The sequence below is a fragment of the Haliotis rufescens genome, unplaced genomic scaffold (genome assembly GCF_023055435.1).
Source record: "Haliotis rufescens isolate VD_foot unplaced genomic scaffold, xgHalRufe1.0.p SCAF_14, whole genome shotgun sequence".
Classification (NCBI taxonomy): Eukaryota; Metazoa; Mollusca; class Gastropoda; order Lepetellida; family Haliotidae; genus Haliotis; species Haliotis rufescens.
This window is the reverse complement of record NW_025963824.1, coordinates 32,206,686-32,220,137: the sequence shown is the minus strand read 5'-3', so window position 1 is coordinate 32,220,137 and position 13,452 is coordinate 32,206,686. Positions and strand designations below refer to the sequence as shown.

The window sequence follows — 13,452 nt, the reverse complement described above, 5'->3', positions numbered from 1 at the left end:
TACACGGTGCATATGTTGCACTGGTTGTTGAACAGGTTATTGCACATGTTGCAATATGCTATTAAACTGCTCCACATACTTTTAGTTACTCAGACTCTTGTGTAGTTATGTCCCTTGCTACACTCCATCCGATTGTAGAACATGCTTCATCACCTTGCTCAGTTCCCAATTCCCTCTGCGCTGATCTCCTCTTGAGTTTCTGTGCTATGATTACATGTTCTGTTGAAGTATGTAATTCATTAACATTCCCTCTGTCCTGATGACCACTTGAGTTCCTACATGAGTTTCTGTGCTATGATTGTAAACATGTTCTGATGAAGTATGTAATTCATGAACATTCCCTCTGTCCTGATGACCACTTGAGTTCCTTCATCAGTTTCTGTGCTATGATTACATGTTCTGATGAAGTATGTAATCCATTAACATTCTCTCTGCGCTGATTACCACTGATTTCTATTTCAGTGTTATGGTTATGTGTTCTGATGAAGTATGTAATTCATGAACATTCCCTCTGTCCTGATGACCACTTGAGTTCCTTCATCAGTTTCTGTGCTATGATTACATGTTCTGATGAAGTATGTAATCCATTAACATTCTCTCTGCGCTGATTACCACTGATTTCTATTTCAGTGTTATGGTTATGTGTTCTGATGAAGTATGTAATTCATGAACATTCCCTCTGTCCTGATGACCACTTGAGTTCCTACATCAGTTTCTGTGCTATGATTACATGTTCTGATGAAGTATGTAATTCATTAACATTCCCTCTGTCCTGATGACCACTTGAGTTCCTACATCAGTTTCTGTGCTGTGATTACATGTTCTGATGAAGTATGTAATTCATTAACATTCCCTCTGCCCTGATGACCACTTGAGTTCCTACATCAGTTTCTGTGTCATGATTACATGTTCTGATGAAGTATGTAATTCATTAACATTCCCTCTGTCCTGATGACCACTTGAGTTCCTTCATCAGTTTCTGTGCTATGATTACATGTTCTGATGAAGTATGTAATTCATTAACATTCCCTCTGTCCTGATGACCACTTGAGTTCCTTCATCAGTTTCTGTGCTATGATTACATGTTCTGATGAAGTATGTAATCCATTAACATTCCCTCTGTCCTGATGACCACTTGAGTTCCTACATCAGTTTCTGTGCTATGATTACATGTTCTGATGAAGTATGTAATTCATTAACATTCCCCCTGTCCTGATGACCACTTGAGTTCCTACATCAGTTTCTGTGCTATGATTACATGTTCTGATGAAGTATGTAATTCATTAACATTCCCCCTGTCCTGATGACCACTTGAGTTCCTACATCAGTTTCTGTGCTATGATTACATGTTCTGATGAAGTATGTAATTCATTAACATTCCCTCTGTCCTGATGACCACTTGAGTTCCTACATCAGTTTCTGTGCTGTGATTACATGTTCTGATGAAGTATGTAATTCATTAACATTCCCTCTGTCCTGATGACCACTTGAGTTCCTACATCAGTTTCTGTGTCATGATTACATGTTCTGATGAAGTATGTAATTCATTAACATTCCCTCTGTCCTGATGACCACTTGAGTTCCTTCATCAGTTTCTGTGCTATGATTACATGTTCTGATGAAGTATGTAATTCATTAACATTCCCTCTGCCCTGATGACCACTTGAGTTCCTTCATCAGTTTCTGTGCTATGATTACATGTTCTGATGAAGTATGTAATTCATTAACATTCCCTCTGTCCTGATGACCACTTGAGTTCCTACATCAGTTTCTGTGCTATGATTACATGTTCTGATGAAGTATGTAATTCATTAACATTCCCTCTGCCCTGATGACCACTTGAGTTCCTACATCAGTTTCTGTGTCATGATTACATGTTCTGATGAAGTATGTAATTCGTTAACATTCCCTCTGCGCTGATTATCCGCCCGGAGAGCGGAAGGTCCGGGATTCGATCCCCGGCCACGTCATACCAAAAGACGTTAAAAGATGGTACTTGTTGTTACCCTTTCTGGCGCTCGGCAGTAAGGGGGTAAAACAAGGACTGGTCGGCTCGGAGTCAGTATACTGTGTCTGAGTGGGGTATTCATGTTAAACTGCGGTATGGTATCTCAGTGAGCTAGCACTATAAATCGGCATCAGTCTGGACTAGAACAAGCAGCCACACAAACACACACACGTACATGCACGTCGCTATATAAGTGCAATAATCTTGGACGCGACATTAAACCCCATTTCACCTCACCTCTGCTCTGATTACCACTGATTTCTATTTCAGTGTTATTGTATTATCTAATGAAGTATTTAATTCAGTTCATCACCACTTTTATGTTTTTACATTGCATTTGATCTTCTTGCTATGAATAATGTCAAACTAGAGATAAATGTTGCCATGAATAGTTATGTATGTATAATGCTGATCCCTCAATGCTGATATAGAATATGACTGGGTACACTTTGATTCCATCAGTAAAGAAATCTATCTTGATCTGTTCCTTAATTCTATTTTCATTATATTTGTAATGAATAAGGAAAGTATTATATTAAAGTAAACTTTAAGAAAAGTGAAACAAGATTGACTGTTTGCCAATGTGAGAGAACCAGTGCGTTCCCTGCACCCTTGTACGTGTGAAATGTTCTATAAAGTGATGTTTATCCTGTATCTACCGGGTACCCTCCATGCAGCTTTGTGTCTGTATGTTGGACAGCCTCTATAGCTGCTGATGCAGGGAAGAGTGTGGGGAAGACGAAGGACAAGAAGGTCAAGAAACCAACACCACAGGAACAGGAGGTGAGAAGTTTAACACGATAGATGTAGTGGCAGAGAGGCAGGTTGTTTGTAACTACGCTGTACCCACATCACTGATCTCACGAGGGGCGGTCGGGTAGCCTAGTGGTAAAAGCATTCGCTCGTCACGCCGAAGACCCGGGTTCGATTCCCGACATGGGTACAATGTGTGAAGCCCATTTCTGGTGTCCCCTGCTGTGATATTGCTGGAATATTGATAAAAGCGGCGTAAAACCATACTCAATCACTCACTGATCTCATGACCCGGGTTAGAATAAGTCTTCCGCAACCCATGCTTGCCGTAAAAGACGACTATGCTTGTCGTAAGAGGCGGCTAACAGGATCGGGTGGTCAGGCTCGCTGACTTGGTTGATGGATATCATCGTGTCCCACTTGCGTGAATCGATGCTCATGATGTCAATCACTGGATTGTCTGGTCCAGACTCTATTATTAACAGACCTCTGTGATATACTGGTAGCTCAATGGCCTAGCACTATAAAATCGGCATTTTTCTGGACTAGTACAAGCAGCCACACACACACACACGTGCATGCATGACGCTATACCTGTCTGTTTTCCATTTTCAGCCAGAACTCCTAAACCGTTGAATATTTCTTGTTGAAACTTGTTATACAGATCAGTCTAGTGGTGAACTGGTGCCTTATTTATTTATTTATTTATTTATTTATTTATTTATTTTAAAATGATGGCAGTGCTCGTTTCCTGAGCAGAATGCCTAAACTGTTGAATATTTCTAGTTAAAACTTAATGCTCATTATTTTTAATATGATTAAATTTAATTAATTATGATATGATTTTAAAGTTCACAACCTATATTTTATAAATAATTTTACACAAAACACAGCCACACAGTTGGACAGTGTTGTAACAGCTGATGTAGGTACACGCTGAAAGTCAATGTTTGCCATAGGCTTACCTTTCAGTCATGGTGTTCTTAAATATATGCATCAGTCTGATGTTGTTTACGACCTTCCAGGCTCCGAAGTGTAACCCAGTTACTTGACCTTAGTTGTTATTGTCTTGTTTCAGACCAAAGTTTATTCAATATTTTAGGCCATATGACCTATAGTACAGAAGTGTTTTGTGTTTTTTTGTATCAACATTCTACAGTCACGTGTAGGTAATAATAAGTTTACATATAATATTAACGTCTAATTTCAAAAATCTTCTTCAGGAATATTGACAGAGATGATATTGTATTAGCATTGCGGGAGTTCAACAAATTTTTCATCAGTTGTTCATCTTTGTACATAGTTGAAATCATAGGGAGGTATCTATTTCTAAGAAACTGATAATATTTACAAATGAGAAGTACATGAAACTCATCCTCAACATAGCCTTCATTACAATAACGGCATGAACTACTTTCTTTATCTTGATCCTCAACAAAGCCTTCATTACAATAACAGCATGAACTACTTTCTTTATCTTGATCCTCAACATAGCCTTCATTACAATAACAGCATGAACTACTTTCTTTATCTTGATCCTCAACATAGCCTTCATTACAATAACAGCATGAACTACTTTCTTTATCTTGATCCTCAACATAGCCTTCATTACAATAACAGCATGAACTACTTTCTTTATCTTGTACATTTTTCTTTCTGAGATTATTAACATTAAAATTATGTAATGATATACGTAATTTACACAAAGATCTTCTCAAAGTTCTATCTATTGTCTTGTTTCACAGCAACCCGATGTCCCCGAGGTGATCAACCCTCTGATGGAGGTGGCTGACTACATGTCTGAGCTGAAGACCCTCATGGTGGCCGGGAACCGGGTCCTGCTGAATCTCAACCTCTCCAGTGAGTACGCCACTTGCACCACCTCTCCCATGCTTACAACACAATTATTAACAACTGGAGACACGGCTATTTCAGTTTGTGGTGTGTGACTGATTCTGTGATTTGTGCAAGCAATGAGTTGAGCTGATCTTCACTATATCCGACAAATTTCTGACAGCAAAAATCGCAAAATCGCCATAATCGTCATGTTAGTAGTTTGTGTCCACCATTTGGCCGCCTCTGTAGAGTAGTGGATAGAGTGTCTGCCCAGATAGTGTAAGATTTGTGGTTCGGTCCCCTTGCCGCCTCTGTAGTGTAGTGTTTTATAAATAGTTTTTTATTTTTTTTTTTCATAAGTAACTCAATTGTGATTATATTAATTTGGTCTCGTCGCTATGTGGCTGAAATAATGCCGATGCAATGTTAAATTTTAACTCACTCACTCAGAAAGTGTAAAGTTTGCGTTTCAATCCCCTTGCCACCTCTGTGGTGAAGTGGATAGAGCATCTGCCCAGAGAGTGTAAAGTTTGCGTTTCAATCCCCTTGCCACCTCTGTGGTGTAGTGGATAGAGCGTCTCCCAGAGAGTGTATGGTTTGTGGTTCAATCCCCTTGCCACCACTGTGGTGTAGTGGATAGAGCGTCTCCCAGAGAGTGTATGGTTTGTGGTTCAATCCCCTGGCTATCTCTGTGGTGTAGTGGATAGAGCGTCTCCCAGAGAGTGTATGGTTTGTGGTTCAATCCCCTGGCTGTCTCTGTGGTGTAGTGGATAGAGCATCTCCCAGAGAGTGTATGGTTTGTGGTTCAATCCCCTTGCCACCACTGTGGTGTAGTGGATAGAGCGTCTCCCAGAGAGTGTATGGTTGGTGGTTCAATCCCCTGGCTATCTCTGTGGTGTAGTGGATAGAGCGTCTCCCAGAGAGTGTATGGTTTGTGGTTCAATCCCCTGGCCGTCTCTGTGGTGTAGTGGATAGAGCGTCTCCCAGAGAGTGTATGGTTTGTGGTTCAATCCCCTGGCCGTCTCTGTGGTGTAGTGGATAGAGCGTCTCCCAGAGAGAGTATGGTTTGTGGTTCAATCCCCTGGCCGTATCTGTGGTGTAGTGGATAGAGCGTCTCCCAGAGAGTGTATGGTTTGTGGTTCAATCCCCTGGCCGTCTCTGTGGTGTAGTGGATAGAGCGTCTCCCAGAGAGTGTATGGTTTGTGGTTCAATCCCCTTGCCACCACTGTGGTGTAGTGGATAGAGCGTCTCCCAGAGAGTGTATGGTTTGTGGTTCAATCCCCTGGCCATCTCTGTGGTGTAGTGGATAGAGCGTCTCCCAGAGAGTGTATGGTTTGTGGTTCAATCCCCTGGCCACCACTGTGGTGTAGTGGATAGAGCGTCTCCCAGAGAGTGTATGGTTTGTGGTTCAATCCCCTTGCCACCTCTGTGGTGTAGTGGATAGAGCGTCTCCCAGAGAGTGTAAAGTTTGCGTTTCAATCCCCTTGCCACCACTGTGGTGTAGTGGATAGAGCGTCTCCCAGAGAGTGTATGGTTTGTGGTTCAATCCCCTTGCCACCTCTGTGGTGTAGTGGATAGAGCGTCTCCCAGAGAGTGTATGGTTTGTGGTTCAATCCCCTTGCCACCACTGTGGTGTAGTGGATAGAGCGTCTCCCAGAGAGTGTAAAGTTTGCGTTTCAATCCCCTTGCCACCACTGTGGTGTAGTGGATAGAGCGTCTCCCAGAGAGTGTATGGTTTGTGGTTCAATCCCCTGGCTGTCTCTGTGGTGTAGTGGATAGAGCGTCTCCCAGAGAGTGTATGGTTTGTGGTTCATTCCCCTGGCCGTCTCTGTGGTGTAGTGGATAGAGCGTCTCCCAGAGTGTGTATGGTTTGTGGTTCAATCCCCTGGCCGTCTCTGTGGTGTAGTGGATAGAGCGTCTCCCAGAGAGTGTATGGTTTGTGGTTCAATCCCCTTGCCACCACTGTGGTGTAGTGGATAGAGCGTCTCCCAGAGAGTGTATGGTTTGTGGTTCAATCCCCTTGCCACCACTGTGGTGTAGTGGATAGAGCGTCTCCCAGAGAGTGTAAAGTTTGCGTTTCAATCCCCTTGCCACCACTGTGGTGTAGTGGATAGAGCGTCTCCCAGAGAGTGTATGGTTTGTGGTTCAATCCCCTGGCTGTCTCTGTGGTGTAGTGGATAGAGCGTCTCCCAGAGAGTGTATGGTTTGTGGTTCATTCCCCTGGCCGTCTCTGTGGTGTAGTGGATAGAGCGTCTCCCAGAGAGTGTATGGTTTGTGGTTCATTCCCCTGGCCGTCTCTGTGGTGTAGTGGATAGAGCGTCTCCCAGAGAGTGTATGGTTTGTGGTTCAATCCCCTGGCCGTCTCTGTGGTGTAGTGGATAGAGCGTCTCCCAGAGAGTGTATGGTTTGTGGTTCAATCCCCTTGCCACCACTGTGGTGTAGTGGATAGAGCGTCTCCCAGAGAGTGTATGGTTTGTGGTTCAATCCCCTTGCCACCTCTGTGGTGTAGTGGATAGAGCGTCTCCCAGAGAGTGTATGGTTTGTGGTTCAATCCCCTGGCTGTCTCTGTGGTGTAGTGGATAGAGCGTCTCCCAGAGAGAGTATGGTTTGTGGTTCAATCCCCTGGCCGTCTCTGTGGTGTAGTGGATAGAGCGTCTCCCAGAGAGTGTATGGTTTGTGGTTCAATCCCCTGGCTGTCTCTGTGGTGTAGTGGATAGAGCGTCTCCCAGAGAGTGTATGGTTTGTGGTTCAATCCCCTGGCCGCCTCTGTGGTGTAGTGGATAGAGCGTCTCCCAGAGAGAGTATGGTTTGTGGTTCAATCCCCTTGCCACCTCTGTGGTGTAGTGGATAGAGCGTCTCCCAGAGAGTGTATGGTTTGTGGTTCAATCCCCTGGCCACCACTGTGGTGTAGTGGATAGAGCGTCTCCCAGAGAGTGTATGGTTTGTGGTTCAATCCCCTGGCCGTCTCTGTGGTGTAGTGGATAGAGCGTCTCCCAGAGAGAGTATGGTTTGTGGTTCAATCCCCTTGCCTCCACTGTGGTGTAGTGGATAGAGCGTCTCCCAGAGAGTGTATGGTTTGTGGTTCAATCCCCTGGCTGTCTCTGTGGTGTAGTGGATAGAGCGTCTCCCAGAGAGTGTATGGTTTGTGGTTCAATCCCCTGGCCGTCTCTGTGGTGTAGTGGATAGAGCGTCTCCCAGAGAGTGTATGGTTTGTGGTTCAATCCCCTTGCCACCACTGTGGTGTAGTGGATAGAGCGTCTCCCAGAGAGTGTATGGTTTGTGGTTCAATCCCCTGGCCGTCTCTGTGGTGTAGTGGATAGAGCGTCTGCCCAGAGAGTATACAGTTTGTAGTTCATTCCCCTGGCCGTCTCTGTGGTGTAGTGGATAGAGTGTCTGCCCAGAGAGTGTATGGTTTGTGGTTCAATCCCCTGGCCGTCTCTGTGGTGTAGTGGATAGAGTGTCTGCCCAGAGAGTATACAGTTTGTAGTTCATTCCCCTGGCCGTCTCTGTGGTGTAGTGGATAGAGCGTCTGCCCAGAGAGTGTATGGTTTGTGGTTCAATCCCCTGGCCGTCTCTGTGGTGTAGTGGATAGAGCGTCTGCCCAGAGAGTGTATGGTTTGTGGTTCAATCCCCTGGCCGTCTCTGTGGTGTAGTGGATAGAGCGTCTGCCCAGAGAGTGTATGGTTTGTGGTTCAATCCCCTGGCCGTCTCTGTGGTGTAGTGGATAGAGCGTCTCCCAGAGAGTGTATGGTTTGTGGTTCAATCCCCTGGCCGTCTCTGTGGTGTAGTGGATAGAGCGTCTCCCAGAGAGTGTATGGTTTGTGGTTCAATCCCCTGGCCGTCTCTGTGGTGTAGTGGATAGAGCGTCTCCCAGAGAGTGTATGGTTTGTGGTTCAATCCCCTGGCCGTCTCTGTGGTGTAGTGGATAGAGTGTCTGCCCAGAGAGTGTAATATATGTAATGTGTGTGTAATGTATGCGTAATATATGTAATGTGTGCGTAATAATTGTAATGTGGGTGTAATATATGTAATGTGTGTGTAATATATGTGTAATATATGTAATGTGTGTGTAATATATGTAATGTGTGTGTAATATATGTAATGTGTGTGTAATATATGTGTAATATATGTAATATATGTGTAATATATGTGTAATATATGTAATGTGTATGTAATATATGTAATGTGTGTGTAATATATGTAATGTGTGTGTAATATATGTAATGTGTGTGTAATATGTGTAATGTGTGTGTAATATATGTAATGTGTGTGTAATATATGTAATGTGTGTGTAATATATGTAATGTGTGTGTAATATGTGTAATGTGTGTGTAATATATGTAATGTGTGTGTAATATATGTAATGTGTGTGTAATATATGTAATTTGTGTGTAATATGTGTAATATATGTAATGTGTATGTAATATATGTAATGTGTATGTAATATATGTAATGTGTGTGTAATATATGTAATGTGTATGTAATATATGTAATGTGTGTGTAATATATGTAATGTGTATGTAATATATGTAATGTGTGTGTAATATATGTAATGTGTGTGTAATATGTGTAATATATGTAATGTGTGTGTAATATATGTAATGTGTATGTAATATATGTAATGTGTGTGTAATATATGTAATGTGTATGTAATACATGTAATGTGTGTGTAATATATGTAATGTGTGTGTAATATATGTAATGTGTATGTAATATATGTAATGTGTGTGTAATATATGTAATGTGTGTGTAATATATGTAATGTGTGTGTAATATATGTAATGTGTATGTAATATATGTAATGTGTATGTAATATATGTAATGTGTGTATACATATGTAATGTGTATGTAATATATGTAATGTGTGTGTAATATATGTAATGTGTGTGTAATATATGTAATGTGTGTGTAATATATGTAATGTGTGTGTAATATGTGTAATTTGTGTGTAATATATGTAATGTGTGTGTAATATATGTAATGTGTGTGTAATATGTGTAATATATGTAATGTGTATGTAATATATGTAATGTGTATGTAATATATGTAATGTGTGTGTAATATATGTAATGTGTATGTAATATATGTAATGTGTGTGTAATATATGTAATGTGTGTGTAATATGTGTAATGTGTGTGTAATATATGTAATGTGTGTGTAATATATGTAATGTGTGTGTAATATATGTAATGTGTGTGTAATATGTGTAATATATGTAATGTGTATGTAATATATGTAATGTGTATGTAATATATGGAATGTGTGTGTAATATATGTAATGTGTATGTAATATATGTAATGTGTGTGTAATATATGTAATGTGTCTGTAATATATGTAATGTGTGTGTAATATATGTAATGTGTGTGTAATATGTGTAATATATGTAATGTGTGTGTAATATATGTAATGTGTATGTAATATATGTAATGTGTGTGTAATATATGTAATGTGTATGTAATATATGTAATGTGTGTGTAATATATGTAATGTGTGTGTAATATATGTAATGTGTATGTAATATATGTAATGTGTGTGTAATATATGTAATGTGTATGTAATATATGTAATGTGTGTGTAATATATGTAATGTGTATGTAATATATGTAATGTATGTGTAATATATGTAATGTGTGTGTAATATATGTAATGAGTATGATATATATGTAATGTGTGTGTAATATATGTAATGAGTATGTAATAGATGGAATGTTTATGTAATATATGTAATGTGTATGTAATATATGTAATGTGTGTGTATTATATGTAATGTGTGTGTAATATATGTAATGAGTATGTAATATATGGAATGTTTATGTAATATATGTAATGTGTATGTAATATATGTAATGTGTGTGTAATATATGTAATGTGTGTGTAATATATGTAATGAGTATGTAATATATGGAATGTTTATGTAATATATGTAATGTGTATGTAATATATGTAATATGTATGTAATATATGTAATGAGTATGTAATATATGTAATGAGTATGTAATATATGTAATGTGTATGTAATATATGTAATATGTATGTAATATATGTAATGTGTGTGTTTCGCAGGGAACCAGATCACAGAGGATGGTGTGGAGGAGCTGATCAAGGCAGCCCAGTACCAGAAGACCCTGCTGATGGACAACAAGATCAACGGCACCGGTCTCATGAGGATCTGCCTACATGTACGTCGGTCACCATCTACACATACGTCTTAGAGTCTTTGTTTCCTTATTTGATGTTTGACACCACACTCTGCAATATTCCAGCTATATGACGGCCACCTGTACATAATCAAATCTTGACCAGACAATCCAGTGATTGATATTATGAGCAATGATCAAAGCTATAAAGTAAGTCACGTAGCCTGACCACCAACCAGTTTAGTCACCTTGTGTGACAAGCACAGGCAGCTTATGACCTGGAATCCTTGTGGGGCTTAAGGATTTGTATGGATTGGGAGGTTTCTCTCATTTTCTGATTGGCTATAGTCTGGAAGGTAATTTAAGGTACCGACGTTTACTACAATATCTGAAAAACTATCGGACCTACTCCAGTCAAAGTTGGTATGAGATTATTAAACAGTCATACATAACTGGATATTACATTTAAAGACAATCGGTGCATGAATAAAAAATCTGTCTATTTAGCTATTACTATATTTCATCAACAACCAGACCTGTTTATCACGGGTGGAACGAGCATTCATTGTAACAACCATCTGCATAATGCTCCCCCTGTGTCACAGGGCCATATGACACAGTTGAACCAATCAACTCAACTCGAAAGGTTGCACGGGAATCACGAACGCACGAATACGGTGTTAGTGTTGGGCGTCTCAACGTGCGTTGACTGGAGTAGGTCCAATAGTTTTTCAGATATTGTAGTAAACGTCGGTACCTTAAATTACCTTCCAGACTAAATACCTGGCTTAGAGTTAAGTGTCACACTTCAAAACTGTCAAAAAATGTCATTTTTAGGTATGTGGTAACATCAACTTTGAGAGAATATTGCATTGTGTGGTTTGTTCCTCAGGGGTTCGTTATGTAATTGAGTTGTCATCGGTTATTTTCTATCTTCTATCACAGAAGAACAAGGTGTCTGCCGACAGTGATGAGCTGAAGAAACTGAATGACATGATGGCAGCAAAACATCCCTTCTACAAACCACCAGCCACACCGGATGGAGAAGCAGTCTGAGCGATGTCCCACATCATCAGGTGACATAGGCAACCAATAATCCAGCAGTTGTCCACTGTTTTTAAGAGGGTAACTCATCTATGTCAAATCCACACATTAAGCATGAAAAGATTTGGAAATATCTGTTGACGTTAAGTTGATGGTACACATGCTTTGCAAATCCTGCAGTCGACGGAAAGCTGCACAGCAGATGTTGATTTCGTTACTCGTTAGTCCAGCCAAAATATAACTCCGTAATTCCAGCCGAACAGATTCGTTACTCGTTAGTCCAGCCAAAATATAACTCTGTAATTCCAGCCTAGTTCGGAAAGGGTGGAAATTGGATTTTTATAGTCAGTTAACTCCCTTGCCTCGGGAAAATGCATCTTGCAGCCATTCTTGCTTTCTCTTTATAATTTTGGCAAGCTTCACAAACGAAATTGTGACTTGGTGAGAGTTGCCCTCCGATGTGGTAGATTGCCAATATTATATCTGCACAAGTGTTTCATGTTTTGTTTTATATATCAACTGACCCGTGAAGATCTGGGGTAGAATAGGTCTTCAGCAACCCATGCTTGCTGTAAGAGGCGACTAACGGGATCGGGTGGTCAGGCTCGCTGACTTGGTTGATGCATGTCGTATCCCTATTGCGTGGATCGATGCCCATGAGGTCAATCACTGGATTGTTTGGTCCAGACTTGATGATTTACAGACCGCGGTCATATAGCTGGAATATTGCTGAGTGCTGCGTTAAACAACAATCCAAAACCCAACAAATTTATCAACTTTTTGTTTGTTTCAGATTTCAAAAGTTAAAGCAAAATGGATCAACATTTTTAAGGAACACAAATTTTCGACTGAGGACTTCAAAATGTGCAAATTGCTGTCTTTACAAACTGCAGAACAATTGAATTTGACAACAGAGAAACATGCCATTTTGATGGTGTTGGATTTACATTTGTTTAAATGGTGAAACAGTGAACAGGTGTTCACAACACAAGCTGTGATGGAATGATTGTGATATTTTGAATGTATATATTCTCAAAATGATAATAAATTGTTTGACTGCATATTTTACAATACATTTTGGACAACAAGACATGTGGACTTCCCAACTATAGCCAGGAGAGAGTTCATGATTGAGTGATCTATAGTGGGGTGTCCTGTGGGGCAAGTCTCTCATGTCAAACTTCCTAACCACAGTCAGGGGGGCATAGGTGGCCCAGTCATCTAAAGTGCCGCGGTTTGCTGTGCAGAGTTGCGTCCCTTTGGCTCGTCAGAAACATATGATTATGGGTTTGAATCCTGGTTCACCCCTATCATGTTTCTACCACTTATAAACGATGCCATGCCGCCGGTCTAACGACCAGGGAGCACGGGTGGTCCAGTCGTCTAAAGTGCCACGATTTGCTGTGTAGAGTTGGCACGCCTGTGATTGTGGGTTTGAATCCTGGTTCGCCCCGATTATGTTTCAAGGTTTGTCATTGCCATACCCATGCTCATGGGTTTCATCCTATAGTTTGCACATGCCACACGCAGAGTGTGGGGTGTCATTTGTAATTTTGACACCTTCAAGGAATGTTGATTAATGTCTGTGGACCATTATTTCTGTCAGTCTTATTCTGCTGATCACATTGTTGTTATTTACTTGATTTCATTCATTGTTTGTGTATGAACAAGCA

At 40.7% G+C, this 13,452-nt stretch overlaps 1 protein-coding gene across 11 annotated transcripts in view; it reads left to right on the top strand.

Moving 5' to 3' along the window:
• Positions 1-12,840, top strand: part of LOC124143346 (leucine-rich repeat-containing protein 71-like) — a 73,283-nt gene extending 60,443 nt beyond the window's left edge. For 10 of the 11 annotated variants that reach the window (XM_048395283.1, XM_048395289.1, XM_048395288.1 and 7 more), the window contains 5 exons: positions 2,709-2,791; positions 4,507-4,621; positions 10,662-10,777; positions 11,681-11,811; positions 12,573-12,840. In XM_048395283.1, the coding sequence (XP_048251240.1) occupies positions 2,709-2,791; positions 4,507-4,621; positions 10,662-10,777; positions 11,681-11,791 (425 nt within the window). In that variant the 3' untranslated portion in view covers positions 11,792-11,811; positions 12,573-12,840. Of the gene's footprint in view, positions 1-2,708; positions 2,792-4,506; positions 4,622-10,661; positions 10,778-11,680; positions 11,861-12,572 lie in introns of all 11 variants that reach the window. The other variant, XR_007220632.1, reaches the window with a different exon arrangement.
• The last annotated feature ends 612 nt before the right edge of the window (positions 12,841-13,452 follow it).